The following is a 26,913-nucleotide window of genomic DNA, read 5'->3' as shown; positions in this document are numbered from 1 at the left end:
TTGTGGTGAAAACTGACACTGCCACTTGCTGGCTCTGTGCAGCTACATGCTAATCCTGAATGTAGGTCAGTTTCTGAAGTCAACAATCTAGGTATTACCTCAGCTGCTTCAGTGCTGTAGGTGCTTGCTGGGTTGTTTTCCTTTGTTTTTTTAAATGAAGAGCCTTGCCCAGGTTTACCTTGAATTCATAACCGTTCTACCTCTGGCTCCCAAATGCTGGAATTATAGATGTTTGCGACAATGCCTAGCTTGACAGACACATTTTAAAAGCAAAGGAATAATAAACACAAGATTCGCATATGTACTGGCTGGTGTTGTTTGTCAACTTGACACAAGCTGGAGTCATCAGAGAGGAAGGATCCTCAGTTGAGGAAATGCCTTGATGAGACACAGCTGTAAGACATTTTCTCAATTAGTGATCGATTGGGGAGGATCCAGCCCATGGTGGTTGGTGCTATCTCTGGGCTAGTAGTTCTGGGTTCTATAAGAAAGTGTACTGAGCAAGCCATGGGAAGCAAGACAGTAAGCAACACCCATTTGTGTCCTCTACATCAGCTCCCGACTGCCTTCAGTGATGAACAGCAATGTGAAAGTGTAAACCAAATAAACCCTTTCCTCCCCCAACTTGCATGGTGTTTCGTTGCAGCAATAGGAACACTAAGACAACATGGCTGCTTTACTGGGATGGAGGAGACTATTATGGAGAATAAGTAGAAAAGTAAATACATCAGTGTTTTGGTGCATTTATTGGATAGTGGTTTCAATGGTGTTTATTGTATTTGCATAAATATTTTATTACATTTTTATTTTGTGTATATGTGTTTGGCAGAAGAGTCCCTGGAAATGATTGTAGACATTGTAGAGACAATGTCTACAATGGTTCTTTTTCTCTCTTTTTATTTTATGTAAATTGGTATGAAGGTATTGGAACTAGAATTAGAGACAGTTGTAAGCTGTCATGTGTGTGCTGAGATTGAATTTGGGGCCTCTGGAACTGGGATACTGTAACCTCTTGTAGGATACAGATATGTATTATCAGCCTTCAAACATATTCATGATGAAGAATTTCAAAGGTTGAAAGAACTAATAAAGAATGCTTATGAAGGGGCTGGAGAGACGGCTCAGTGGTTAAGTGTAACATGAGGGCCAGCTTGTTGGGGTTTCTGTCCCGCCCAGTACCCCACAGCTGGCAACTCCCAAGGAAAAATCACACACAGGACTCCATAAGATTATAAAACTGATTGGCCCATTAGGTCAGGCTACTTATTAGTTCTTATAATTTATGTTACCCCATTATCCTTATCTACGTTAGCACACGGCTCAGTACCTTTCTCAGCTGGGCAGCTTACATCTTTCCTCTCCGGTGGTCTGGGCAGAACTGCGGAGGGAGCTTCCTATTTTCCCAGAATACTCCCAGTCTCTTTGCTCCACCCCTACTTCCTGTCTGGCTTTCCCGTCTATACTGCCTGCCTGGCCAATCAGCGTTTTATTAAAATATGATTGACAGAATACAGATAATTCTCCCACACCAGTTAAGAGCTTTGCCTGCTCTTCCAAAGGTCCTGAGTTCAATTCCCAGCAACCACATGTGCTCACAACCATCTGTAATGAGATTTGGTGCCCTCTTCTAGCCTGCAGGGATACATGCAGGCAGAATACTGAGTACATAATAAATTTAAAAAAAGAAAAAAAAAAGAATGCTTATGTAGGGCTGGAGAGATGACTCAGTAGTTAGGAGCACTGCCTGCCCTTCTGAAGGTTCTGAGTTCAGTTCCCAGCAACCACATGGTGGCTCACAACCATCTGTAATGAAATCTGGTGCTCTCTTCTGGCCTGCAGGCATACATGTGGACAGAATACCAAGAATCCTGTATACATAATAAATAAATAGATTTTTTTAAAAAAAAAGTTTATGTAGACTTGAATTATAGAAAAGGATTCAGGACCTTAAGACACTATTACCCTGGAATATGAGTAAGAAAAATGAGTTTCAACAAATGTGATGGTACATGACTTTAACCCCAGCATTTGGGGGACAGAGGCAGGATATCTGCCAGCCTGGTTTACTACATAATGAGTTCTAGGACCATCAGGGCTACAAAATAAAGAGACCTTGTCTTTAAAAAAATATAAATGAATAAATAATTTAAAGAGGAGGAAGAGTAAGAAAAATAGTTTCTAGGGCTGGAGAGATGGCTCAGTGGTTAAGAGCATTGCCTGCTCTTCCAAAGGTCCTGAGTTCAATTCCCGGCAACCACATGGTGGCTCACAACCATCTGTAATGAGGTCTGGTGCCCTCTTCTGGTCTGCAGACATACACACAGAGTATTGTATACATAATAAATAAATAAATATTTAAAAAAAAAGAAAGAAAAATAGTTTCTAGATCCAGTGAGAAAACATTTGAAAAGCTCTTTTGTTATATCAAGTGAGTTTATGTATCTACAGAAACGACTTAGTTGTAGCCTTTTTAAAAGATTAATTGCTGGATGTGGTGGCATGCACACTTTTAACCCTAATGTTCAAGAACAGAGTCAGGCAGATCTCTGAGTTGGAGCCCAGCTTGATCTACATAGTGAATTCCAGTTCAGCCAATGAGATCCTACTTCAAAAAAACCAAAAGAGACAAAAAAACTAATTTAATTTATATGTATGAGTGTTTTATCTATATACCACAAGGTGTCCCTCGTGCCCTCAGATCCCCTGTGAATGGGGCTACAGATGGTTACAAACTGCCATGTGAGTGCTGGGAATTGAACCTGTGTCCTCTGGAAAAGTTGACAGTGTTCTTAACCGTGGAACCATCTCTTCAGCTCCAGTTGTAGCCTTTTAAGTAACAAGATATAAAATGTAAATTATTAGGCTTTTTGGTATAGACATTGATCAGAGAGCTAAGCATTCTCACAATATGCTATGGCTACAAATATTATGACTGGAGTTGAATCCAGGTTTGTGTGAAATTTAACTACTCTTGCATGTATTTAATAGTTTTTGTTTTGTTTTATTTTATTTTGTTTTGTTTTTTATGTGTGCAGTGTTCTGTCTGCATGTTTGCCTGCAGGCCAGAAGAGAGCACCAGATCTCATTACAGATGGTTGTCAACCACACGGTGGTTGCTGGGAATTGAACTCAGTTCTCTCAACCTCTGAGCCACCTCTCCAGCCTCTGTTTAGTAGTTTCTAAAATAGCTCTAATTTGTTTCTTTGTATATCCTGGACTCTGTAAATATAACAGTAGCTTTCTAAAGTCTGCCCTGGGTGAAATAGCAAAACCAATTTTTTAAGATATGTTATTCTGTTTTATTATTTGTGTCCTCTTTCCAAGCTACTTAGAAGATGGGTTTTGGTTTTTATTTTTGTTTGTTTTTGATTTTTTGGGATGGGGTTTTTCTCTGTGTGTTCCTGACTGTCCTGGAATTAGCTCCTTGACCAGGCTGGCCTCAAACTCAAAGAGACCCACCTGCCTCTGCTTCCTGACTGCTAGTATTAAATGCATGCGCCACCACCGCCCAGTTGAAGATGTATTATTACTAGGGTCAAAAGTTTTGTTTGGATGGGGCAGTGGTGGTGAACACCTTTAATCCTAGCACTCAGGGGGCAGAGGCAGGCGAATCTGTGAATTCGAGGCCTTCCTAATCTACAAGGGCTAATTTCAGGACAGCTAGAACTGTTAGAGAAACCCTGTCTTGAGGGGGGAAAAAGCTTTGTTTGGGGGCTGTTTTTTCCACTCTTAATGCTCTCTGATAATATTCCCTGTACCTTGAAAGGGATGCTATAGATATCTCATCTAGGGAGCTAGAGAGATTGCTCCGAGGATAACAGCGCTGGCTGCCCTCCAGCGAATCCGGGTTCAGTTTTCCAGTTCCCACATGATATCTGACAACCACCTTTAACTCCAGTTAGAGAGGATTTCATGCCTTCTTCTGGCCTTTTGGAGCTCAGCATGCATGCAATACATAGACATACATTCAGGCAAACATTCAGTGTGCATAAATAAAATATTTTAAAAAAATATCTCATTTGTAGCTGAGCATTCAACAGTGACTTATTCTCCGCACTTGAAATGGTTGTGAGTTTCTATAGTAACTCCACTTGCCACATCTAGGGATGGATGGACCTGACTGAGTTGGCAAGGGAATGAAGAAAAGCTAAGATTAGATGTACTGGGCTTTCTGATTTAGAAGCCTCAGTACACCTGAAGCATAGTTTGTTTCTTATCAGACAGTATGTATACATATTTATTATATAGTATACATTTGAATAGAGAGGCAGCATTATTGCATAATGCTGAATCAGGAGGGTAGGATTTATTGAATATAGCTGGATCAAGGAGACAAGTTTAGCTTATCCCAGTGGGAGCAATCTTCAGCCTATAAATATTGGGTGGAGAAAGCAATTTTTCTGCTCACACTATCAACTACTTTCTGCACACGTCAGCATCCACAGATGAACCCCAGGAGGGCTTTGCCATCCCTCTGAGCCTTGGTCTGAGGCCTGGGTCCTTGACGTGCCCATGCCAACACCACACAGTCACTTAGAGCTTCATTCACTCGGCTTTTTCTGCTCCCCACATTTCTCCCTTCTTAGATATTCAGAATGGATCTTGTTGTTTGTTTTTGTTTGTTTGGTTGGTTTGGTTTGGTTTTTTTGAGGCAGTGTTTCTTTGTAACTTTGGAGCCTGGCTGACCTCGAACTCACAGAGATCATCCTGCCTCTGCCTCCTGAGTGCTGGGATTAAAGGCATGAGCCACCACCGCCCAACTTCAGAATGGATCTTAATTCTTAGTACAGGGACAGTTGCTGCAATGCTTAATGCCAGACTGATAATAAAATGATGATAAAAATGATAATAAAGGATGATAAAGAAGGAAACTCATAATAGCTGCTGTGCGCCCCTCCCCAGGAATGATTAACAAGTAAAAGGATTGAAGTCTTGAAGATTGTTAAGGATAATTTTTGCAATATTAGCAGGAGAAACCAATCTAATCATAAGCCTTTTGCTTTTCTAGGATATGCAAACATAATTGGCCTCACCTACGATATTATTACTCTGAATCCAAGCACCCATTAGATGAATCCCAGCTAATTCTGTTATCTAATTTGCAGGGTTGTAGTCCATCCCACATAGTTGAGTGGAGCTTATTGGCACTCCAGGTGGTTATAGCTGTACCCTCAAAAACAGAGAGACTCGGGCTGGAGAGATGGCTCAGAGGTTAAGAGCATTGCCTGCTCTTCCAAAGGTCCTAAGTTCAATTCCCAGCAACCACATGGTGGCTCACAGCCCTCTGTAATGAGATCTGGTGCCCTCTTCTGGCCTGAAGGCATACATACAGACAGAATATTGTATACTAAATAAATAAATGAATAAATAAATAAATATTAAAAAAAAAGCAGAGAGACTCGGTATAAACAGGTCAGGAGGATGTGACCAAGCCACTGGATGAAAAAGCATAGGACCACTAGACTTCTTCCCTGTCTGGTCCTCCTTACATGGATACCAGAAATAACAGGTAGCATGTAAAGCATTCAAGATTTTTCACTTTGAATGCTGGGCAGTGGTGGTGCACACCTTTAATTCTAGCACTAGGGAGTCAGAGGCAGGTAGATCTCTGAATTTGAAGCCTCTTCCATCTATCTGTGCTTCCCATTCCCTGCTCTTGGCTACCTTCCTGCTCTCCGGTGTACAGCAACCTCTGTTGTACTGAGGTCACATCTGGGCTCTGGAGATTCAGGCCACTGAAAGGCCAAATCATTTGGCTCACATAGCTACTCACCCAGAGCCCCACCTCTCTGTGTCTGTAACCTCTGTAACCTGCGGAGCTGCCTTTTTTTTTTTTTCTCTCTCTCTTAATGTTAACATGATAGCAGTTAAGCCCAAAGCATAAAAGCAAAAACATTCTCTATTCCTCAGCCGCTCTCCTGTTTCTTTCTGAAGTCGCCAAACTTACTGTCTCTTCCAAGAAACCAAGGACATAGTCTCCTGAACATAGTCTAAGAATTGATGAAACTGCAATACTTTCGTTCCATTTCTGAATTTCCCAAAATCTCACAAAGTACCAACATGTAACTCCCTAGCTCTAGATTTAATTTGTTAACTGCCTGTCTCTAGATATTCTACCTGTCCCAGTGTTTTATACCTAACAAATTGGACTGTGCTCTTTATTTGTTCCTTTATCCTTATTTCTTCTTTATTCCATTACTTATAACAGCCTTTTGTTTGACCAGTAAGAGTTCCCTGTAGTCAGGTGTGCATGTTTATGTTCCTGATCAAGTCTCCATCACGGTACCACTTAGCTGGGTTCTTGTACAGCTCCAGGGACCTGACCTGACTGGGGCAGTAGTGGTATGGAGAAATGACAGATGTGAACATGCAAATAAGCTAGGGTTGGGTAGACTGGGCTCTCTGATAGAGAAACCTCAGCACCCTAGAAACTCAGCATGTTTATCATATACATTTGAGCAGAAAGACAGGGTTATTGTGTACAGCTGAATTAATATGACAGGTTTAGGTAATCTCAGTAGGAGCAGTCTCTGCAGGGGAACAGTCTTCAGGCCATAAATATCTGCATAGAGAGAGCTGTGGAGGACATTTTCTGCACACACCGTCAGCCTCCAAAAATGGACCAAAGGAAGGCTTTGCCATCCCTTTGAGCTTCGCCCTTTGGGGAAGGCTTCACCATTTTTTTCATGGATCTGAGGTTATGGTCATTGGCATGGTTGTGTGCATATCAACAGCACACATTCACTCAGAACTTTCTCCACTTTGCAACCATCCACTGCAAAAAGAAGTTTCTCTGACCAAATCTAATAGCAACACTAATATAGGGACATAAACATGAATATTTAGAAGGCAGGTTATCATGCTGATTCAGCAAAACAATTAGCTTCCTCATAAGTGTTTTATCTCACCAGCCACTGATTTTTGCCCAGATTTACAGTATCTGATGTGAATTTTCTTCTTAGGAACAGGCCTTAATTCAATCAGAAAGCAACTGTTTATCTTCATAGCAGTCGTGCCTCAGTGGCAACAGTGTGCCCATCTTTTTTGGCGGATCAGTGGTCTAGTGTATAGAGTCCACAGTAGACTTAAGACAGTTCTCACCAAGCAGCTGCATAGCATCTTCCAGCACTGTGAAAGCTATCCAGCAAAGAAGAAACTTTTCATTCAGTTCTAGCTTGATTTCTGTATCCTGCAACCAAAGCATGTGGTGTTGTCAGCTAGTTCTGTTACACAGTCAGCATCAGTGGCAATAGCCTGTATTGTTTGGGGGTCTCAGAGGCCTTCTTGGCCAACTTTTAACTGTCTTGAAAGTGTTTTTTAATGCTCATTTTTTAAAATATTAGCTAGATATTTTGGTGCACACCTTCTGTCCCAGCACCTGGGAGGCAGTGGCAGAAGGATCTCATAGGCCAATCTGATCTGTATAGCAAGTTCTAGGACTACATAGTGAGACCCTGTCTCAAAAATTCTATTTGGGCTGGAGAGATGGCTTAGCGGTTAAGAGCACTGGCTGTTCTTCCAGAGATCCTAAATTCACTTCCCAGTCACTACATGGTAGCTCACAACTATCTATAATAAGATCTGGCACTCTCTTTTCACCTGCAGGCATACATCCAAATACATAAATAAATTTTAAAAAATTATATTTAAGTTCAGGTTAATTTTTCCTTTTTATTGGCTGTATTTTTGGTTTGGCTTCATACTTAAGATTTGTCATATTTTCTCAGAATTAAGTTTTAGCTTTCTAATTTATGTCTTTAGTCATCTTGAATTTTTATATGCTACATAAGGTAAGGATCCAGGCTGAGTGGTGGTGGTGCTCACCGTTAATCCCAACACTCAGGAGGCAGAGGGAGGCTGATCTCTGAATTAAGGCCAGCCTGATGAACAAAGTGAGTTCCAGGACAGCTAGGGCTACACAAAGAAGCCCTGTCTCAAAAAAAGAAGGAAGGAAGGAAGGACGGAAGGACGGACGGACGGACAGATAACTGTGTGTGTGTGTTGATTTAATATCCATACTTATTATTAGCACTAATTTTAAATACTTTTAAAATCTTTTTATTTATTTTTGTGTGTATTAATGTTTTGCCTGCATGTATATCTGTGCACCATGTGTGTGCTTGGTGCCTTGGAGGACAGAAGAGGGTTTCAGATCCTTTCAAACTGGAGTTCTAGACAGTTCTGCGTAAGAGTGACAAGTGCCCTTCACCTCTGAGCCATCCCTCCAGCCCCCAGCACTAACAGTTTTTGAGAAATAGTCTCATGCTGCACAGACTGGCCTTGAACTAGCTGTAGATTAGTTCATCTTTTGTTTACTTAAGATGAAGATATCAGTTAGTGGTTAGAGATACTACATACAGATTCTTTCCTTCCAGAGTGGAATTATAGTGTTGTACAATAAAGGCCCAAGATAGTTCATATAGGTCAAAGGAAGAGGCTTTTTTACTTATTATCTACAGTAATAAAAACTGTGTATTTAAAACTGAGTTTACCTCCTTAAAGCCATAATTGTAGCCAAGCGGTGGGAGCAAATGCCTTTCATCCCAGCACTTGGAGGCAGAGGGAGGTGGATCTCTGAGTTCAAGGCCAACCTTGAACATAGGACAGCCAGCCAAGGCTGCACAGAGAAACCCTGTCCCAGGGGGTGGGAGAGGGGAGCTGTAATTGTAACTCATTTAAAAGCATTACCTTTTTAGTTAAAAATCATTCGAGGCTGGGTGGTGGTGGCTCATGCCTTTAATCCCAGCACTTGGGAGGCAGAGGCCAGTTTGAGGCCAGCCTGGTCTACAAAATGAGTTCCAGGACAGCTAAGGCTACACAGAAAAACCCTGTCTCGAAAAACAAAGCAACAGCAAAAAATCATTTGTTACCTTAGTTTTCTGGACTTCCAGTATTAGATTGCCTAGCAAAATATGGGGAGCATTATATGTAAAAGTAATTGATAAGTAAAAGAATTAAATTCCCCTTACTTTTAGGTAACAAAACAGAAAACAATAGTCAGTGTAGTGGATTTTCACCCTCTGGTTTGTTCCATTTAGTAGTGATGTTGTCTTCTCTGACACAGACCAGTTTATGTCTGACTTGGAACACCAGCCATCAGGTTCAACAGTGAAATGGCCTAATCACAGTGAGCTCTCATGTCCAGTTCCTTTCTGGAGAATCTAGAGGGTGAGTGTTGATTGAAATGTGTCATTGTTCTTGTGCCCTCGTCTGGTATTTGCATGTCATGGCTGGATTTGCATGTGCTACAAAGGAGGGGTATGCACAGGCATTTTCTTGGTAGGCCCATTCATTGTCTTTGTAGGAACACTCTTAAGATTCTGCTTTTAAAATTCAACCACACTAAGCTCATACCTGAACTTAAAATTTTAGATTGTTTTAATGAGTAGCAAGTATTTAATTATATTTGTTAGAACAAAGGGACTTCTCAGTATGTAAATTTTACGGCTTAGGTACTGAATAAGTTTAGTTGCTGATCTGGTGAAATAGCTCCGTGGACAAAGGTGCCTATCACCAAGTCTAACCTGATTTCAATCTCTAGGAATCGTGTGGGAGGAGAGAACTGACCCCCTCAAATTGTCCACAGACCTCCACGGGTGCACTGTCGCATGAGCACACAGGAATGCATACACAATAAATACAATTTTTCAAAAATAAAGTTTGTTTGCTAATCAGGTGTATTAAGCCTACACAGTTCTGATTAAATACTTGTAAGTTATATTTAAGACAGTATATAATAGAAGATAAAGCAGAAAATTGTGTCCAGTTTGAAGAAGTGACCTAGAATATTCATCTTCAATCTGCCTTTTTTTTTTAACTCATTTATTCAGACGATCTGCCTTTAGACCCACATTTGTACCCTGTAGTTTATCTGTGGCTCCACTTGGAAGAAAGCCATCAAGTAGAACATAGTTTCTGTAAGAATAGGACCACAACCTTTGGCTTCAGAACCTCAGCATCTGTCTAGGAAGTCTTCCCTCACTGTCAGATCAACTCTTTCTCAGATTCTTTTCAAGACACTTAAAGTATATAGGTGAGAATGGTGGTGAATGCCCATATTACTGGCTACTGAGGTGGCTGAAGCAGGAGGGTCTCAAGTTCAAGGACAGTCTAGGAAACTTAATGATATTAATGATAGTATCTCAGAATTGTGATGTCATCTTTGTCATCATCCCCTTCCCTCCCTCCCTCCCTCCCTCCTTCCTTCCCTCCCTGTCCTCCCTCTCTCTCTGTCTCTCTTTCAGACAGCATCTCTCTGGAACTCATTCTGTCAGAGATCTGCACCACTATCACCCGGTTTCCTTTTCTTCTTCTACAGTCTCCCTGTATAGCCCTGGCTATCCTGGAACTCAGAGATCTGAATGTTTCTGCCTCTACCTCCTAATACTAGAATTAAGTCATGTGCCACCAAGTCCCATGTAAAGAAGAAAATTATTACAGAGTGCTTGTCTAGCAAGTAGAGAAGTCCTGGGTTTAATCCTCAGTATTGGAGAGAAGGGAAGCATGTGATGAAAATTTTAAATATGTAGATTTCAATTACATAAATGACATTTGAATTTGATTTTAAGATTAATTATTTTTCTTTTATGTATATGGGTATTTTGTCTGCATGTATGTCTGTGTATATCATGGTTACAGTGCCCTCAAGGGCCAGAAGAGTGCATTGGAGCCTGTGAAACTAGAGTTAGATTGTCAGCTGCCATGAATTTATATTTAGAAAAGGCCATACAGGGGGCTGGAGAGATGGCTCAGCAATTAAGAGCACTGGCTGTTCTTCAGAGGGCCTAAGTTCAATTCCCAGCAACCACATGGTAGCTCACACCCATCTGTAATGTGATCTGGTGCCCCTTCCTGCCTACAGGCATACATGCAGGCAAAACCCTGTATACATAATAAATAAATAAATAAACAAATAAATAAATAAATGAACCTTTAAAAAAATGTTCAAAAATGGGAAAGAAAAGGCCATACAAAGCATGATTAATACTCAGTATTTTAAGATATTTTTGAGCTGGGCGGCAGTGGTGCATGCCTTTAATGCCAGCACTCAGGAGGCAGAGGCAGGTGGATCTCTGTGTGGCCAGTCTGTTCTACAAGAGCTAGTTCCAGGACAGCTAGAGCTGTTACAAAAAGAAATCCTGTCTTGCGGGGGGGGGGAGGTTGTATGAATGTTTGGTCTGCATGCATGTGTATCATATGTGTGTCTGGTGAGTGTAGAAATCAGAAGAGGGCATTGAGTCGTCCCCTGGAATTGGAGTTGCATAAACGTGGTTTTGAGCTGTCTTTCTAGCCCCAATGTTTTAGGAGTTTGAGACCTCCTGATTATCAGATAGGATATTAGAACCCTGGATATCTGACTTCTTTCAAACTCCGGGCCTATTCTGGTGTCATGTAATTCTTGTCTGTGATAGGGTTAAAGTATTAGCTGTTGGAGGGGTTTCTGTTGCTGTGATGAAACACCAGGACCAGAAGCAACTAGGGAAAGAGAGGTTTTATTTTACTCACAGTTCCATGTAAATAGTTCATCATCAAAAGCAGTGAGAGCAGACAGGAACTTAAGCAGGGCTGCAACCTGGTCGGAGGCAGAAGCTAATACAGAGACCATGGAGAAGCGCTGCTTGCTGGTTTGCTCCCTGTGACTTTCTCAACCTGAAGTTCTATAGATCGCAGGACCACTAGTCCAGGGGTGGCTCCACCCATAATGAACTGGGCCCTCCCACATCATTCACTACTTGTGAAAATGCCCTTACAGGCTTGCCTGCAGCTTAATTTTATGGAGGCATTTTCTCAAATGAAAAAATAGATTAATCTCTCAGATAACTAGTTTGTGTCAAGATGACATAAAAAAGTTAGCTAGCCCAGTATTGACAACTCCAGAGAATTATAATAGCCAGAGGACTTAAAATAATTTTGTGTTGGGAATGGTTGATATGTGTCTTTAAACCCAGCCAGCACTTGGAAGCTGGGGTACATGGTTGGATCTCTGTGAGTTCAAGGTTAGCTTGGTCTACATAGTTAGTTCCAGTTCTAGTATTTAATCCAGTGTTCTTTCTATATGTAGAACAGCAATTTGTTAGTAGTGATGTTTACCATTAGTCAGGTTGGTTTAATTTTAAAAAAAAGTATGTGTATATAGTTAGTCGAAGGTAAAACAGAGCAGAAACAAAACTCAGATGACAAACTATGGTCTGGAAAAATGGCTCAATGGTTAAGAACACTTGTTGCTCTTCCAAAGGACCTGGGTTCAATTCCCTGCACCCATATAATGTTTCATACCATCTGTAACCCTGTTCTGACCTCCTCAGATACCAGGCACTACACATGTGTACAGGTACACATGCAGGAAAACACTCATAGAGTTTAACATTAAAAAAACAAAAATGTTAAACTGAAAGAATTAGATATAGAGGAGAATGTGAGATCTAATGTTTATTTGCTTGCTTTTTTTCATTTCCTCTTTTCTTTCTTTTTTTTTTTTTCTTTTTAAGATGCTAACCTCCCCAGGGGAAATGATACTGATAATGGAAAGTAACAAACACTGATAGAGTGAGGTCTTGGAAAGGATTGAAAGTGCTTGTAGTGGGATGAGTAATGATTTATAACTTCAGAGCTCAAATTTACCTCAAAGAGTACCATATTTTTGGGCCATCAGTAGACTAGATTAGTAAAAGATAAATAGATTCTTCTGTGGGGCCAGGAATGTGGCTCAGTTATAGAGTGCTTGTCTAGCATGCAGGAGCTCTGAGTGTGCTCTAGAACGGGTGTGGTGAAACTCCTCAGTCTCGTGCCTTGACTCAAATTGAAAAGTATTTAGTTTTCAAATTTCGGTTTTTGCTAATAGGAAAGGGTACAGGCCAATACTTGAGTGTTCTTTCAAATACATTCTTTTTTTTTTTGGTTTTGTTTTAGAAGACCTATTTAACATTGTACATAGAGATTTCTTAAAAAGAACATTCTAGCTGGAATTTACTCCGTAGACCAGTCTGGCCTGGAACTCAGAGATCACCTGCCTCTTCCTCCCAAGTGCTTGGTTATTAAAGGTATGCGCCGCCGCCACCACCCGCCCAAAATGAAATCTTAACCATTAATATATCCTCCCTTCCTTAATTGTAAAAAGCACAACATAACAATTTTCCTTTACCTAGTGTTAGACCCTGTATGTAAAAAGTGAAGGTTATCTTCTGATTATTGTGCATATTTTCAATATAGTCTATGATTGGAAGCTTTATAGAATTCAGGTTAATTTTTAAATTATATTAGGACCCCCTGTCCTCCACCAGCTTTGGTGGGCAACACAGTAGAGCCTGTCCTGTTGGCAGAGGTATGGGTGAGCCAGCCCTGAAATTATGAGCATGGGAGATAGGGGCCACAGCAGGATAACTAATAGGAGTTCCAGTGAGGGCCCAGCATCGATCATATCTGATACCAGAGGCCTCAAACCAGACCAGTGACTCTCTGCAATGAACATTTGCAAGTAAAGATCTATGGATAAAAGTGTTTACTGCTTGATTCACTGTGTCACAATACAGCTTCCATGATGAGAGTGGTTTTTCTTTCTCTTTTTTTTTTCTCGGATTTTAGTTTATTTTGTGGGAGAGGCTGCAAGGACAGAGGGTGGATATGAATGGTTGCAGAATGAATAAGATGGAGATGCATGATGTGAAAGACAAAAAATAGAAAGTATAAAAATTATATTAGGAATGGGGACGTGGCGCAATGAAGACGTGAACTTCAGTGTAAGGAGATCTCCACTGTTGAAAACTGATGAACTGTGAGTCTGGGGATAGACCTACACCTACAGTTCTAGCTGGTTGCGGGGAATGAGGGAAGAAGACCATCTGAGCTCAGGAATTGGCAACAGGGCAAAACCATGTCTCAGAAAAAAAGTACTTGAAAGGCAGAGGCAGAGGATCAGTTTTATAGCATGGCCGAGTCTGCTTAGAGCTGTAGGAGACCGTTTCTCTAACAGCAAAAAAGTAAAAGTGAAAAAAATGAAAATTAAAAATATTGAGAAAGCTTTGACTGCTTAAGATACCCATATAATTCAAAGCATGGTGGCACACTCCCTTAATCCCAGTACTCTGGAGGCAGAAGGTGGATCTCTGTGAGTTCAAGGTCAGCCTGGTGTGCACAGCAAATTCTAGGACAGCCATTGTGAAATAGACCTTGTCTAAAAAAAATAACAACAAAAAACCCTACATATTCTGTGTTGCCATTATGGTATCGATTTTAGTGTCTGTTTTGAGATGTTCTCACTGTGTAATTCTGCCTGGTCTAGAAGTCGAATGTAGACCCGGCTGGCCTTGAATTTAGAGGTCCACCTACCTTTACTTTTGAGTGTCAGGATTAAAGGCAAGGGTCATGTCAGGAGGTGGTGGCACACACCTTTAATTCCAGCACTCGGAATTAAAAAAGAGAAACTTGTTTCTCTTTCTCCCAGATTTCATCAAGTAGTCACCACTTTGATGACTCCACTGCAAGGAGTGAAGGAAGAGGAGAAAGAAGGAAGCCAAGCAGGTGTGAGGTGCTCACCTTACAAGTTAGAGAACTTTCACTAGCTACAAAGGGGAAAGCTGAGAAATACAGAAAACTGGCTGAATAAACTTCAGTTACTAGTGAAGACTGTATTGTGCTGGGAGTGGTGATGCACACCTTTAATCCCAGCATTTGAGAAGCAGAAGCAGGTGGATCTCTGTAAATTGGGGGTCAGCCTGATCTACATATTGATTTGCAGGATAGCTAGGGCTATACAGTGAGACCCTGTCTCAAATAAAAAAAGTATAGAGACAGCAGAAAAATCCAGATACCTGCTAAATATTTGAGAATTTATTTCTGTCTTTAGCTTGAGAAGGCACATTGATCAGATTTTAGTAAGTTAACAAATTTTTGAGACAGGGTCTCATATGGTAGCCCAAGCTATCCTTGAACTCCTGATTTTCCTACTTCCATCTCCCAAATACTGGCAGATAGTCTTGTAAATTCAATATTTCATGCATTTAGTTTAGATGGTATTCTTATAACTTACTAGATAATCTAAAATTCAATCTTAGTAAAACTGCTATTGAATAGTAATTACTTATAAAACAAGTTACTTACTATAAAGTAATACTAACTAGATTTCTTATCCATTTCAAATCATTTATACACCATTCCTTTATTTCTAAGTTTCTTCAAGAAAAAATGACAAAGTGACTGTTGTATGTAGCTTTCATCTTATGAAAAAAAATCTCCATTAAATTGTTTACCCAGACAAAATATAATAATTAAGCCTTTTATCATAGAGTTCAGGAAGAAAATATGAGCTCTTAGGACTTTTCTTTGTAGCTTCAAGAAGTAAATATAAATTGAGGGTGGGTTTTGTTTGAGACAGGGTCTCTATATGTAGCCCTGGCTAGCCTAAAACTCCACTTGTATACCAGGTTGGCCTTGTAGAGATCCTTTTGCCATGCTGGGATTTTAAATAGAGCTCCCCCTCTTTTTTCCCCCTTCTTCCTTTGAGACAGGATGTCTCCTAAAATATAACTCTGGTTGTACTGAAACACACTATATAGACCAGGCTAGTCTAGAGTTCACAAAGATCCACCAGTCTCTGCCTCTGCTGGGATTAAAGGTGTGTACCATCATACCCAGCCTTCTAAATAAAGTCTTATTAGTCAAAATCCATTATAAAGATAAAAGTCCCCGGAGTCAATCCTTAACATGGGAAAAACAGCTCCTGATAGGAGATAGAGGCAGGAGAATCTCTTAAGTTTGAGGCTAGCCTGGTGTACATAGTGAGCACCAGAACAACCAGGACTTCATACTCTCTATGTATGTAACCTGTCTCAAAAACAACCAAGCCAGGCTGTGGTGGCACGCACTTTTAATCCCAGTACTCGGGAGACAGAGACAGGCGGATCTCTGTGAGTTTGAGGCCAACCTGGTCTATAAGAGCTAGTTTCAGGACAGGCTCCAAAGCTCCAAAGCAACCCTGTCTGGAAAAAAAAAGCAATAAACAAACAAACAAACAAGCAAATAAATAAATGAATAAAGTGGGCCAGAGTTCTCCTGAGTATTTTGTATACTTATCAATACACAAAAGATATGCCCTGATTACCTTGTTCTTCTTTATCTGGTTTTGAGGTGTGTTTTCTTGTTTTGTTTTTGTTTTTATTTTTTTTGTCATACCAGTGCTTGTGAAATACAATTTTGAGTCCTTGTGTTTGAAAAATAGCTATAAACAGAAGCATATTCTGCTGTATAGGATATTTTAGTGCACTGCCAATTTGAGCATTTCCTATAAAAAAAAGTTTGTTGTCATTAGTGTTTTCTTTTGCTTTGGTGACAGCAGATACTGCTGATGGTTTTTACTTCAGTTGTGCTGGCAAAAATTCAGGTATTGAGATTAAGGATTGTGGCTGCTGAAAGTGGGCCAGGTGCTGTGATCTACATAATCTATTGGCACTAGTATTGAGGAATGTTGACTCTTTACTTTGGGCTTTTAGTTTACCTTACTCTTTAAAGGAAAGAAAATGACCAGGCATGGTGTCATACACTTTTGAGGCAGAGGCTGGTGAATATCTGAATTCAAGGCCAGATTGGTCTCCATAATGAGACCCTGTTTCAGTAAATAAATTACCCTTGAACATTTATTTCTTAAAAGTACCTTTCAGCTCTGCATGGAATATTGAGCCTTTGGAAGGAGTCTAAGAATGTTTCCTGTTGGGGTTGGAGAGATGACTTAGCACTTAAGAGCACTTGTGGCTCAGACCTTTATTTCCAGCACTTGGGAGGCAGAGGCAGGCAGGCAGATCTCTTGTGTTTGAGGCCAGCCTGGTCTACAGAGTTTCAGAACAGCCAGGGCTATGCAAAGGAGCTCTGTACTCTTGTTTTGAATAACCAAAAATAAAGCACTTGCTGCTGTTGCTGAGGATCTGGATTTGACTTCCAGCACGCACATGGTGCCTCACAGACATCTCTAACTCTGGTTTGCGAGGAATCTGTGCTTTCTTGGCCTCTAAGACACCAGGAGTGAAAGTGCAGGGTGCTCAGACATACGTGCAAGCAAAACTCCCATACAAAAAGTAATGTCATCAAAGTGTTAACAGAATGTTTCCTGTGCTTAGCCATTCCTTCAACTGCAAACATAAGTGAGAGGGGACGGGGGTCTGCATCCACTTGGGGAGTGATGCTTTGTATTTATGCATTCCGCTATGAAGTACGCTTCAAGTGCAGCCTTTACCTTCACTGAAAGCCCTTGGAAGGAAGGTGCCTAAGAGGTAAACCTCATGTTCCTTTGAGGTTGCTAACCACTCTTTTTCTTTTTCTTTTTCAGTGAACGAGATAATTGGGAGAGACATGTCCCAGATTTCTGTTTCCCAAGGCCCGGAGGTGAGCAGAGATGCTCCTATCCCACGTCCCAAGTCCCCAGATATAGGAAGATCTGATGGGCTCTAACAGTGCTCACTGCAGCTTTGTGCCCACTACCTGCTTCTCTCTTGGACCTTGGGTTTCCAACCAGACTTCAGAACCTGTTCCAGGAGTTGGACTCTGTGGGAAAAGCAGCATTCCTTCACCTCAATCAAGCCTTGGGCAAATTTTGTAAAAGAACAGGAACAGCATAAGCTGTTTAAGCTGTGGGAAAATGAGCTTTGCTTTTTTTATATATTTAAATAGGATACTTTTATATGATGGGTGCTTTGAGTACGAATGCAGCAGGCTCTGTATTTCAGAGGTGCTGCTCCTGCAGGTGACCTGGTTGCATAGCTAGGGTTAGTCATTTGTACTGCTTTCTGGTCATTTGAGAGCCCTTTAGTCTTGATGATATTTTTAAAATATGAAATTTTGATAAAACCTTCCAGAGGCAGACAAAAAAAATTATCCTAAGCCCATGCTTACACCTCAAAAACTTAGCATGCATACTGAAGCCTTTCATAGATTCATAGGAAGTAAAGCCAAATGTAGCTCATACTCATTATAAAAAGTACAATGTTAGGTAAGTCGCGAAGAGACCATTCCATCATTGAAGTGTTGGAATATGAATACATTCCAGAGCATAGTCTTTCTGTAACTTTAGATAGTCATCAAGCAGTCTCTCCACTAGCTCCATGTTCAAGCTGTTTACTTCCCTCAGGACTTTGGGTAAATGGTCATTTGTAAGGTGAATTTCAAAGGTAGGATTTTAGCTTGGGTAGTTATTTTCTACCCACCTAACTTTTCAAGTGGGAGCATCTGCCATGAGTCTGTAGTCTTTGAAGCCAGTCTCCTGGTAGTTTAGGTTTTGAGTTTAGGTTTTGCAGTTTTAACTCTTAAAGTCAGGCTGGCAGTGTCAGGAGCTAAGTATGAATGAGCTGTGTACTAGGAGGGGCAGAGAAAATGCAGGACTCCAGATGAGAAGACTTAAGATTCACCATGGCATGGAAGGCTTATCTCCTGTTCTGTTTACAGCCTGCAATGACTCTGTCCCACAGTGTCCTGACTGTATGATCTAAAAACCAGCCTTTTCTCCAGAAGGCTTTGAGGCACATCCAGAAATGAGGTGGTGTCATAGACCTGTCCTTCCACACCAAAGACACCCTGGTGCTGCTGCTGGTGAGGCTTATGTCCGAGGCAGGGGCCAGCAGAAACTCCAGCCTGCTGTCTACCAAAGGAGGTGCCCCAGTTGGGTACTGTTCCCAAACCCTGCCTTTACCCTTCCCTTTTTAAAGTCCCTGAATTTTACAGTATGTTTTCAAATTAAATAGTGTACTTTTTCAGGAAGCAACTTGAGTGCCTACAAGTGAGACACTGTGCTGCACTGGCTAAAGACTCAATGCTGTTACTCTAGGGGATTGTGACCCTTGATGGTAGGGCTTTCTCTACATCAGGGTCTAGCTTGTTGCCTACCACCTCTAGTGAGCAGGGTAGGAGATACTGATTCAGAATGAGGGAAATATGTGTTTGTTTTTAACACAACGCTTTAGATGTCTCCCCTCAAACTAGTTAGAAAACAGTCTATCAGCAAATTGCTCTGGCCACTCCTGGAGCTGGATATTTTCCAAATTTCTCTGAAAGCGAGTTTTTATATCAGTGAGTGTGGATAGTGAGATTTGCTTTAGGGCCTATGGTTGATAGTCCACAGCTTCTACAGGGCATTGGCCTCTCAGGTGAACTTGCAGAGACTTGGCCAAATTTGCTTCCACCCTCTTTCCCCTGGAGTAGCTGCCTCATGTAGGGTCATTGCAAGACCCCTTGGGGGTGCTGCTTTGCTGCCTTCAAGAATAAACGCCTCTATGATCCAGAGTTGCTATGCACCAAATTTTGATGCCTTTTAAATACCTTGATGCCTGTAGCATTAGAAATGCTTTCCTATTTAAAACAGGTTAGATTTTCAAATAGAGCTTTGTATTCTATGTAACGGTTTTATATTAGCTTTGTATAAGCTTTCATGTAAGAGTCATATTTTTTGGCTTTGTAGATAAAGACTTAAATTTTTGTGCAAAATTGTGATGGTAAAGCACACATCCATTGGACTATGCAAATTGATTTCTAGTAGCAGCACTGAGCAGCTGGGCATTTCCTAGCACACCCTTTCCCCTCACCTGTACTACACCTTGGGGTGAGGAATGAAGGAGCAGCCTTCTGTTTACTAGAGATGCAAGAAACATGGCTGAAAACATTAAAAAGAGATGTTTGGGTTTGTATGTGGTGCTGCTGCCCTGGGTACAACCCACCACCACCCAGGACCAGCCAGTGTCATCAGACCTCTGCTGGACCTAGCTGAGAGGCCCAGTTTTTAATATGTAGAACACATGGTCATCTTTAAGGCTCAGATGGGCTCAAGTTGAAACTGTGTTTTATAGACTGGTTGTTTAGGTGAAGGAATTGGTTCTCAGTTATGTTTACAGCACTTGGAATTGTGATTTCTTGTACATTTTGTATTTTAAAATCTTTTATAGGAGTGCAGTGCTCCTTACACAAATACAAAGGGAAGACGAGCCAGCAGTTCAGGCTCCTCCTCAATTACAGTGCTGAAATAATAAACAGTGACGATCAACAGTGTCCTTGAAATCTCAGTTTCTCTCCAGATGGGGCTGGCGCGAACCCTTCAGACCAGAGCTAAGGGCCCTGTGACTTGTTAAAAGTCTGCTTGATCAGGAATTTTCATTTACTTTACAGAGAAGATAGAGTTCAAAATTCCTTCTAGGATGAGTTCTGCATCCTTTAATGGGTGCAAAGGACACACCACAGTGTTTGCTGGGGTCTAGACAATTAGTCTTCCAAGGTGTCACAAGAAAACCTTGACAGAGTCCCCTTTAGAGTCAACCTGAGTTTGCAAGTGCTACTTGCCCTCTGGTGTTCTCTGGGGATATTGCAGCAGCTGGGTGGGGGGGGAGGTTGGTTTGTGGTAGGGGGGCGTGTACAGCCTTGGCTGGATTAGAATTGACTGTGTAGACCAAACTAGATTTGGACTTAAAAGAGTCTTCCTCCCTGTGTCTCCTGAGTGCTGGGTTACAAACATGAACCATCCCATCCAGCTGGTGGTTTTGCCATCCGAAGCTCCTTGGTTCTGGCTGGAGAGGGCTTATTTAAGGCCATCTCTGGCGCTTTGTTTCTGAAGTCCAGGTATCCTGAGGGTGGGTGCTGACTCACTGCTGTCCTGCCTCCCGGAAGGATAGGGAGAGTAGAGCACTGGGGGCTCAGGTGGACTGCTGATTCTCCCGAGTCACAAATACACACAGGCCTGCTGTGCACCCTTCAACCAGATCAAAGGCTTCCTGAGTGTCACACCATCACAACCCCAGTCCTGCCTATGAGGTGGCCATCATCTTTAGGGTAAGCAGGCAGAGAAACAAGGGTATATGGGAGGAAGGAAAATGGTGCTGAGCTTGATCTTTTCCTGGTGCCTTCGAGTGCTTTGACAAGCCAGAAAGAAGCCGCTGGATCGAGAGTGCTCTGGACTCAGGAAAGGCATGTTAGCTGGGGACATCGGCTCACTCTGCTTCCTGGTTTTCTCTTCTACAAACACACCCACTCCTTAGGGGCTTGTAACACAGTACGAGGCGGGTCACCGACAGGCATCAGAGTGGTGTAGTCATCAGGGGCCAGCTGCAGAATAACACAGATTTAGGGGATTGACGTTCCAGGCTCAGCTAGGCCCTCAGCCCCTCCCAACCACACAGCCTCACCTGGTAGGCTTGGAAGACACTGAGGAGATCCTTCATACCAGCCGTATATGGGACCCCCTGCATTCGGACCAGGGCTCCTGGCTGTGACAACATTGAAGTGGGAGTAGAGGCCAAGGCAGTAGGAGGTGTGGTGAGGTAGCCCACAGTAGTGGGAGAAACTGGGGGGCTAGAGTGGGAGAAACAGTAACTTAGTCATGCATGTCCCGCCTGTAGCCTAGACCAACATAAGCCTCTCTGCATCTCTACCTTGCCTTCGATCCTTTTTTCTTTCTGAACACTCTGACTCTACAGTGGTATCTCCAGTCTGTCAGCCCACCCCTGTAACTCCCTTGCCATCTCAAAGTGAAGTCTGATTTCTAACCAGTCTTGGATTATCTTGGATTATACATTATACAGAAATGTATCAGGTCCCTTCCAAATGGTTATAGCAGGGCTTTGAGGGAGTCTTAGTAGCAAGGTACCTGGGGTAGTAGGCTGTGTAGTTCATGTACAGTTGAGTGGCCGGCCCTGGGTAGTAGGCAAGAGGAGCAGGGGCAGCAGGTACCCTGGCAGCTGGAAGCAGTGCAGATGAAGGATACAGTGCTGTCGTCTCTGTGGGAATGAGGGCTGGGGTGGCTTGGAAGGTGGCGTAGGTAGGTGGTGAGAGGCCTAAAGACAAGTAAGGAGCACATTTATAGAGAGCCTACAGTTTCCCTGGATAGGGCAACTAGGATGGAAAATGGTGGCTTGTAACATCTTGGCTCCCACACACCTCCTCCTCCTCTAGCCCATGAAGCACTCACAGGGCAGTTTGCAGGGTGGAGGGGACATGCCACTGCGGCTCAAGGAACCCCCTATCAGCACACGACTCATCTCCTCTGTGGAACAAGGGACTACTTCCACGTAGCGTTCTTTCATCACCTTCTTGTGGCAACGCTGGGCAGCCGCCAGAGCACGCTCCGATGACATCATCTGGATGAAGGCATCACCTGACGGCCGGCCCTGCGCACACCACCTTGTAAGCAGTTTGCCACAAATAAAAATGCCTTACTCCTAACACACCCTTTCCTACCCTGTTCAGAGACCCCTTCCTAGCAGTAGCTTCACCTGCTGGTTGAGCACCATATGCACACCGTGAGGCCGAATGTCAGCTGCTGCCTCTCCTAGAAAACTCAGAATGTCTTCAATGGTGGCCGTGTAGGGCAGGCCTCGGAGGCGTACACAGTCCCTTCCGGTCCCTCCTGCCAGTGGAAAGGGAATGGGCAGCAGCGGAGCAGTCAGTGTGGGAAGGAGTGGACTGGTTGCATAGCGGTTTAGGACCTAGTAAGAAAAGGAACAGGTTTTTTTTCACACTATGTCGGGACCCAAGGCGCACCCTAAGAAGCAGCATACTGGGACATGGGGAATCTTGAGTGCTCACCTGCTGAACCTCAGCTGCAGTGCTCCTGAAGAGTTCAATGTATCGCTTACCCAGCATGCCTTTGTGCCTGCGCAGAGCAGCCTGTGCCTGTTCCTCACAGGCAAAGAGAGCAAAGGCATCTCCAGTTGGCCTGCCATCGGGATGGCGCACAAAGAGCAGCCCATCAGCACCCCCAGTCACTGGGCACTCTGGCCCCAGGAAGCCTAGGACATCTGTTGGCCCAGCTGAGAAAGGGAGCCCGCGTAACCTCAGGATCACTTGGTCTTCCTGGGACAGGAAGCGGGCCACTTCTAGAGATGTGCCTAGGTTGAGGAAACAGGAGCCGCTTGCTGATTTAATCCTTGTAACATGCACCACAGCGACACACAGGGGATCCAAGAAGCAAAGAGTGGAGGGGGAATGGGATATAGATGAAGACAGACTAGAACTCAGGCCTTCTGTGGTCACACTCACCCCCTGCGATCTTTACAAATTCCTCCCCTGTGGCTTTATATACCTGTGGGTAAAGAAAGCAGCCCATAGGTCTCAGTCCTTACTCAGCTTTGCCCTGCTCCACCCCTAGCCCAAAGCCCCACCTCAATATAGCGGACACCCATGTGGTGCTTGTGTCTCTGCAGCGCTAGGTCCCGCTGCTCGCTGTCCACGAATCGGATGAGGGCCTCGCCGTTTCTGCGGCCCTGGGCGTTGAGACAGAGCGCTACACCACCCCTGTGGAGCCAGTGTTGTTAGTGCCTCCTGGGTAGACTTGCCCTCTTACCCCTCCCATCCTGCCACACCCACCTGGCAATGTTGAGCCCTTTGAAGAATCGAGCCACATCCTGGTCTGATGACTGCCAGGGCAACCCCCGGGCCCGTACTACAGTCTCATTGTCCACCACATCAGCCTTGCTGCTGTGGGGGCAGGGCACAGGATCAGAGCTGTCCAAACGTTGTCATTCCCCCACCCCTGCTCCCACACTCACCAAGGCCCCGTTTCATATTTCTGCTTTACCACCTCTGGCTTCGAAAACAACTGACCTGAGAGGAGATGGCATGGGGGTCAGCAGGGTCTGGTGGAGGAAGTCTCCCCACCAAGCTCTGCAAAAATAGGACAGGTGAGGGAATTGAGGAGGTGATAGAGGGGTTCCCACCTTGTGTTCTCTTAGAGAAGGTCACAAGTCTGCAAAAGGACTCAGAAATGGGCATCACCCAGTCCCGACAGTAGATGACAAGCTGCGCAAGAATCTTACCATTGGGCCCTTCAAGTAGGTGGAGAATAACAGCTACCATGGTCTTCACCTCCCAGACCCCAAAGTCATCTTCTGTCGCATCTGTTTCTAATCCCAAGTCTACAGGCAGAGAAGTGTCTACTAGTGCCCAGGTTCATTCACCCCACGTTGCCCCCCAAACACCCACAGAATCCTAGCAAAGACTAGTTATGACCCGTCTCACACATGCACCTACAGGCCCTCAGACCAAACACAGACATGCCCACATTCCAGATATAACCCAGCATAGATGCAGACATGTGTACCCTAAAGGACAAGGCCAATAACAGACCTGCCTACATCAATACAGCCCATACAGCAGCGTGCACATGCTCAGTCAGACAGATTAGCCACCCCTCCACCTTAATTTTGCTGGATCACAGGTACCCTGTGCCATGGTTCCCACTGTGAGGTCTCTGGCGGGGCAGGCACTTGGATGCTGCATATGAAACTCTCTGCGTAGGTCGTAGAAGGAGAAGAAGGTGTCCGGGAGCACCAGGTTCTGGGAGCACGTGGGAGTAGGGATTACGAGGTGAGCTGAGGTGTCTGGCCATCCCCACAAAGACAGGAATCTTGCGAACCCAACCACCCTGTGCCCTCAAATGGCATACCTTCCTGGAGGCCTCTGGGTGCAGAACCTGTCGCAACAGCTGCTGCCCATCAGTGCAGAGCACGTAGGGGCCCCCGCCCAGCAGAGTCACATCCCTGCTCACCAGCTGTGAGAACTGGGGACAGGGAGTGGAGACTCAGACCTAGATTCACAGCTAGGCAGGCTGAAACTGGGGGGAGGAGGGAGGGACTCAGGCTGCAAAGCTGGTTCAGCAGGATGTTCCGCCCTGCCCTGCCTGGGAAGTAGAAGGCCTTGCCTATATATCCCAGGCTCCTAATCCCCACCCCTGCCCTAGTCCACTGTCACCTCCTCCGGGCCAAATGAGAACAGTCACACATAACCCGAGCCCCCCATCAAACACACTCCAGGAGTCTGGAGTTGGGCCAGAGCAAACACCTGGTAGAGTGAGGCAAGCAGGTGGAGAGGGGAGGGGCAAAGCAGGTTAAACCTGTCCTGGACCAGGCGCCACCCTCAGACAGGTGAGGGGGGGGAGGCTCACACCTGCCTGAGGGCCAGGAGGCTCACGGTCAATGGCAGCCCCGCCCCTTGGTCTGACCAACCCAGGAACGGAGAAACACCAAGGACAGAGCTTCAGACTCGGACACTAGCGGCAACCTGAGCTTTGACCCACACCCTATCGACCAACTGGCACTGAACTGTTTACTCATAGAGGGGGTGGCACTCTGAAGGCTGCCCAACACGCTCCTGCCTCTTCCCTGCAAATTCTGTGACACTTTTCAGCCTAAGGCTGACAAAGCAAGACCCTCAGATTTTCTGCAGCACCCTCACAGGTGAGCAGAAGGCTAGGCCTGAAGCCGTCTGTAACACGCTCAGATTCAGCATCTTTGTTTCCTAAGAACCACAGGGTTGGAAGCGGAAAGAACCTATGCTTCTAAAGGACTTAACACTCATTACAACTCGGTCTAGGGGGGTGAGTGAGCAGCGCAGACAGGGAAAAAGCAGTGAGGCTGACTCCCACTTGACCCGGGTTTGGGGGACACAGGCCCCTAGGCCTCTGTGCTCAGCAGGCAGGTAGCCCCCAGGTAGAGTACGGACAGCACCCACGCCTGGCCAGTCAGCTGGGACAGGCCTAAACCAGCAGCCCTCGCCTAGCGGCGTCTGCCCCTGAGGCAGACACCGCCCGACGCCCCCGCTCCAGCCGCTCCCAAGAGGGCAGACAGCAGGGACCAGTGATCTAGGGCCAAACTTGAGCCCCTTTGACCCTATCTCTGGATCGGCTGGACCTCGCTCCTCTGCTAGCGGGAGGTGTGGGGCGGCGGGGGGGGGGGGAGACGACGAAGGGACCTCGGGGGTGGGTCCCTCAACCGCTATTGTCACCCCCTCAACAAGAGTAGGTGCCTTGTGAAGGTAGGAAAGGAAGGTGCCTCTAGGAATGGCCTAGCACGCACCCACGCGGTAGTCACTCAAAAGTTTCAAAGGAGAAACCTTGTCCTGCTGTCCGTGCCAATGGGTCGCGCGGCGCTCCAGGCTTCGCCTCCTGCCTCCCCCACCCGCCGGCGAGGTAGCGTCTCTGTCACCCAGCTGTTCCACAACCCACGCGGGCCCCCACGCTCACCTGCTGTAGCACCTTGTCCAGGGACTCCGCCCGCGCTAGGCTGTCTGCGCTGAGGCCGCTCGCCTCGCGGCACTGTGGACTCAGGGCAGCTGCCTCGGCGCGAACTAGCGACTTGTGTAGCGTCCCCACCTAAGAGCAGCAGGGGTAGCCCGATGAGCCGCTGTGCCTCACGGCTGTGCCCCGCCACCTTTTCTTCCACCTTACCTGTCGGCTACGCGGCTCCACCACTTGCCAGACTAGGAGGATTAAGTCGGTCTCGTCCGAGCCTAGGTCCGGCCCCAGCGCACCAGCAGTGGCCCCAAACAAAACGACCAGCGACTGGGACCCTGGGCAGGGGTCTGTGGCGGAGTCTACTGTGGGATCTGGGCCCGGGGGTGGGGGCGGAGGCGGCGGTGAAGTCATGGCCGCAGAGGAAGGGGGCGCTCGGACACACGCACGCGGACCGACGAGGCGCACGCACACACCGACCGACGGCAGACAGACGAGCTTGGGCGGGATCCGGTGTGTTGGGGGCGGCACCTGCGGCGGGCTGTGGCAGTGGGAGCTGCAGAGACCCGCCCGCGGTGCCCTTTGGGGCTGGGCGGCGCGGCGGCTGGTTCCAGCCTACTCCGGCGAGTTACCTGCGGCCCCGAGTGCCACGTGATCGGGGCGGCCCCGGGAACCTCGGGGGAGGGCCAGTACCCTGCCCAGGAGGCGAGAGCTCACTTTAGCCTTGGCGTGCTCGCGCGCTCCTCGGTGGCTGGAGTCCCACCTCTTGGTGAGGTCCTGCGGGACTCCTGGGACGAATCTATTATTTCCTCCTACTTCCTCTCCGGCAGGCAATGAGTTCTCCGCAAAAGAATGTGCAGGATCAGAGGCCTTTTCCATTCCGCGAGGGTCACGCGGAACCCGTGGAAGTCACCAGGAGTCAATCTAGAGACTGTAGGGGGTCACGA

General features: G+C 45.0%; 2 protein-coding genes across 4 annotated transcripts in view; one reads left to right on the top strand and one right to left on the bottom strand.

The window, feature by feature from the left end:
• Nfatc3 (nuclear factor of activated T cells 3) overlaps positions 1-20,019 on the top strand; it is a 78,584-nt gene extending 58,565 nt beyond the window's left edge. Inside the window, exons 10-11 of one of the 2 annotated variants that reach the window (XM_048437042.3) lie at positions 9,065-9,168; positions 17,315-20,019. In XM_048437042.3, the coding sequence (XP_048292999.1) occupies positions 9,065-9,165 (101 nt within the window). In that variant the 3' untranslated portion in view covers positions 9,166-9,168; positions 17,315-20,019. The remainder of the gene's footprint in view (positions 1-9,064; positions 9,169-17,314) is intronic. The other variant, XM_048437041.3, reaches the window with a different exon arrangement.
• Positions 19,797-26,517, bottom strand: Esrp2 (epithelial splicing regulatory protein 2). Of its 2 annotated transcripts, none has more exons than XM_048437034.3 (15): positions 26,183-26,517; positions 25,979-26,107; positions 24,404-24,517; positions 24,180-24,294; positions 23,775-23,873; positions 23,508-23,562; positions 23,326-23,433; positions 23,121-23,253; positions 22,999-23,041; positions 22,546-22,847; positions 22,233-22,445; positions 21,929-22,127; positions 21,608-21,794; positions 21,147-21,312; positions 19,797-21,066 (listed from the first exon to the last, which is right to left on the bottom strand). In XM_048437034.3, exons 1-15 carry the CDS (start codon positions 26,378-26,380, stop codon positions 20,977-20,979), a joined length of 2,151 nt encoding a protein of 716 aa, XP_048292991.2. In that variant the 5' UTR covers positions 26,381-26,517; the 3' UTR covers positions 19,797-20,976. The 2 variants fall into 2 exon arrangements, with proteins under 2 accessions (XP_048292991.2, XP_048292990.2); XM_048437033.3 differs by having other exon boundaries at positions 23,326-23,436; positions 26,183-26,505.
• Positions 26,518-26,913: the final 396 nt, after the last annotated feature.

This window comes from Myodes glareolus, chromosome 22, assembly GCF_982192425.1.
Source record: "Myodes glareolus chromosome 22, mMyoGla1.1, whole genome shotgun sequence".
Lineage (NCBI taxonomy): Eukaryota > Metazoa > Chordata > Mammalia > Rodentia > Cricetidae > Myodes > Myodes glareolus.
This window is presented reverse-complemented; position numbering and strand designations above follow the sequence as displayed.

Bases quoted from the DNA above. Each gene is read 5' to 3' on its own strand.
- Esrp2 (XM_048437033.3), bottom strand. From the start codon at position 26,380: ATGACTTCACCGCCGCCTCCGCCCCCACCCCCGGGCCCAGATCCCACA. The intron at 23,254-23,325 runs GTGGGTGTGGCA...CTGGCTCCACAG, and splicing joins AAAGGGCTCAACATTGCCAG to GGGTGGTGTAGCGCTCTGTC. The intron at 22,128-22,232 runs GTGAAGCTACTG...TGGTGTGCGCAG, and splicing joins ATATGGTGCTCAACCAGCAG to GGCCGGCCGTCAGGTGATGC.